This window comes from Buceros rhinoceros, unplaced genomic scaffold (assembly GCF_000710305.1).
Source record: "Buceros rhinoceros silvestris isolate BGI_N320 unplaced genomic scaffold, ASM71030v1 scaffold16644, whole genome shotgun sequence".
NCBI classification, from domain to species: domain Eukaryota; kingdom Metazoa; phylum Chordata; class Aves; order Bucerotiformes; family Bucerotidae; genus Buceros; species Buceros rhinoceros.
Genome location: NW_010408982.1, coordinates 3681 through 7158, shown reverse-complemented (window position 1 = coordinate 7158; position 3478 = coordinate 3681). Strand labels below are relative to the sequence as shown.

Genomic DNA, 3478 nt, shown 5'->3' with positions numbered 1-3478 from the left:
AATGTCTGACACCTCCACCAGAGAGCATTGCTCGCCAGTGGGATCTTAGATAGAGGTGTTCTCATGGGATACCATTCAAACACATTTCTTTAATGCAAACACTGTTCTAACATAAAGAGCTTACCGACACAATCACCACTGCTAGATGGCTTTATTGAGTGTCTTGAATCATACTTTGCCCAAAGGTAATCCCCTAATTTCCAGCTTTCAAATAAAATTAGAGGCCTTTTTATTGTTATTAAAACTGTCCACAGTGCTAATTCTTCCACCATCACCACATGACATCCTCTCTGTGGCTCCCTCAACCACACTGCTGTTGAGGAACCCAAAACATGTCTTTTGCAGGGTATTTCCATATCATTCCCAGATCCTCCACCCTTCCTCAACACTGACTGCAAAATACTTCCAGTACGGTAGGAACCAAGTGTGGCTTTCTGCAAAAAGCCTGGAGAAACCACCGTCAGCAGAACATTTTTCCCAGCTAGGCCAAGCGAAGCCGTAGGAGTGGGATGGTGAGAGGAGGACCACTTGCTCTGGTGCTGCCAGTATTGCACTTTGACAGCAAGTTCTTCAGGTGTTGTCTGAAGAACAGCCTTCACCAAAGCAAAATTAGCTTTTGGAATCAGGGTACCTTTAGCATCCAAACTGTGCAGAGGCTCCTTTATGAATATTCTACATCACTGGTGGTTTGGACATTTTCAGCAGTGAAATGGCTTCTAGATGAGACCCTGGGGCTGCCCTCACCCCTTGCCAAACCTAGATGGCACTTCCGAGTCTGCAGTCTGCTTTTCCATGTTCTCAGATGGAAGAAATTTGGCCCTTCCGAGCTCCTGTGCAGTGATATGCATCTGTGAACAAGGTTTTCAGCAAAATGCTTTTTCATGAGTGCACAGGATATAACTGTGTTCACAGAAGACTTCCGTGACCCCTTGACTGAAGACTTTCACCAACAGAATCAAAACACTTAGCAGCTGCTTACAATAGAGATCTGGGGAAGACTCAGTAGCTCCTAGATTCTCTGGTTCTCTTCATCTCCGGTCCTCCCTGGGCATTGTTTTCTGTTTGGCCTAAGTCTTCAGTCACACTGAGCCTGGATTGCCTGATGAGAGAAGAGAGAGTGCAAAGTAATTTTATGTCTGTATCCTCCTGACAAAGGCATCGCTGCAGAATCCCAGCTCTTGAAAAGTCTGTTCTAGAACTGGCACTATTTGTGAGTTTTAGTAAGTCACACAACCTATGTCATAGCCTTTTCCCCAAAAAGTCTCCAGTTATCCTTCTTCTTTCCTCTCTTTAACAGGGGTAGAAAGAAGGCAGCAATAAAGGAAAAGCCAGAGTTCCGGCCTCTGTCAATTTTGGTAAGGAAATATTAATGTGCTTCTCTTGATGGCCTTCTTGGCCACTGCAAAAATGAAAAACTGCTGCAGAGTTACTGGGCTGGGGCAGTCATGAATTTTGAACAAAATACCTTGTTACAAAATAAGCAGCAACTTCTAAGGCTGGGAAGACTAGATTGGCAGTTCTCAGACTGGTATGTGGAACACAGCAAAAACCAAGAGGAGAAGAACCAAGGTTTAGAAAACCTAGTCTGTCATGGTTTCTTTAAACGTTTGAACCACGCAGACCCAGACGCACTTCTGGGCAAAGACTCGAACAGGCAGAGCTGCTCCTTACCACTCCGCTAACTTCCGTTCATAGAGCTCCCTGCGCTCACGATTTCTCTTCTCCTGCAAGGTCTCACCAGAAAGCTGCTGCATTATCATTAGGAGGCCCCCTGCAGGGATCCTAGAGGAGGAAGCAGAAGTCACAAGTCACCCAGGGGACACACAACAGTAATAACTTACTGGCATAGTCAAAAGGAGCATGCGGGGGCCAGCCACCAGATCAGTGGAGCGTAACGTTCCCCAATACTCACGTCACACCACAGACTGAGGCACTCCTGTTCTACTGTCTGCCACCAAGCACAGCCTGACTTCACCCGTGACTCACTGCAGCCCCTGCCATAACGTACTTTGAATTTCCTCGCTGACAAGCACCCACGGGGCAAAGGAGTAGAAGAACTTAAGGTGCCCTAACAACACCTGTAGAACACATAACCCCTGCTTAGCTTCTGTCCAGCTCCAGAGGTACTTGTGCTTTCATCGGTAAAGCTCCCCAGGCTGCCGCTGGGCATGCCCACAGCTGACACCACCCTGCCGGCGCTAAGTAGCACGTATAAAGCTCATTCTCTTGTCCAGCTGGGATCCCCAAATCCACTTGTGTGGATATTCACAAGCTAGTGTAAGTCAGAGAAAAAGATCCCAATTCTGATGAAAAGTCAGGTTTCTCCTGAGTTAAGAGGACGTTGACCTGATGGACCTGAGACAGAACCATGGATTTCTCCACACCCCAGGGAGCTTTAGGAGACACATGACTGCAAGGCATACACAAAGAGGTGTGCCACCTTACAGCCCTGGGTAAGCTTCTTCCTCAGCATTTTCTAATGGCTGCTGCTCCACGTTTTGGTTTTGATGGGAGCCTCTTTTGTCAAAAAATCATTTTTACCCAGATTCCTAACCTAGGACTGGGGTACCCCCTTCTTCATCAGTGGCTGATGAAGTTGAGAAGGAAGCCCAGAAGCTGTGTCTTACCCTCCTGCCTTTACCCACAGACAACACAGTTCCTTAAAACATTTCTGCACACAACCACTGGGCTCATCAGTGACCACGTCAAGGAAGGGGGTCAGGAGACATATCTATAACTCATCCTCATAATTAGCTTAACAGTAGTTTAATTGAACAGTAGTTTAATTAAGTGTCTCTGATAATAAGCAAATTAGAGCAAGTAAGATGCTCTGAGTTCTTATCACTGAAAAAGCAACAAAACACAAATCAAGGAAAAAAGAAGGAAAAAGTTTAAAGTTAGAAGAAAAGTCATCATCATGACATCCCAAGAGAGATACAGAGAATTCCTTGAGGCAAGAGAGGACGGGAAGCTTCTGTAGCCCCACCTATGATTGAAGGCTTGGTGTGTGCGGCCACCATCTAACGAACACCCTTAAAGAGAAGCTGTGTCTCGATCACTCATCGGCAGCAGTCACAACTCACCCAAACACTGTTCCGAACACGAAGCCGCCTGCCAGTCCCTGCAGACCCAAGTGCATTCTGAAAAGGGCTCCTGTGAAGGCTAAAAAAACCACAAACCCACTGAGACCACAAAGAGCCCCCCACCAGCCATCACATACAGACAGAGGGAGCTGCTTTGCTCCATTTCTCCCCTCCGTGAGCTGACATCTACTTTTAACAGAGCAGAAACCAAGCGCCATGGCCAGCAGGAGGAACCCTTACCATACAGTCACCATGGTCTCTGCACTAAAACATTGCACAAAGTTCCTTCAGCTTCAGAAAAACTCCCCAAGAAATGCTAAGAGGTAAAAGTATCTGTGAAAGTAAAACCAAACTCTCTCCAGGCTGGAGCATGATCCCTGCCGTGCCCGCAAGCC

The 3478-nt window shown here is 46.8% G+C and overlaps 1 protein-coding gene across 1 annotated transcript in view; it reads right to left on the bottom strand.

Annotated features, from left to right (window-relative positions):
• Positions 1-999: 999 nt before the first annotated feature.
• TIMMDC1 (translocase of inner mitochondrial membrane domain containing 1) overlaps positions 1000-3478 on the bottom strand; it is a gene marked incomplete at its 5' end in the record, with an annotated part of 5135 nt that continues 2656 nt past the window's right edge. The window contains 3 exons of the mRNA XM_010135077.1: positions 1000-1099; positions 1672-1782; positions 3084-3162. Of these exons, the coding sequence (XP_010133379.1) occupies positions 1000-1099; positions 1672-1782; positions 3084-3162 (290 nt within the window). The remainder of the gene's footprint in view (positions 1100-1671; positions 1783-3083; positions 3163-3478) is intronic.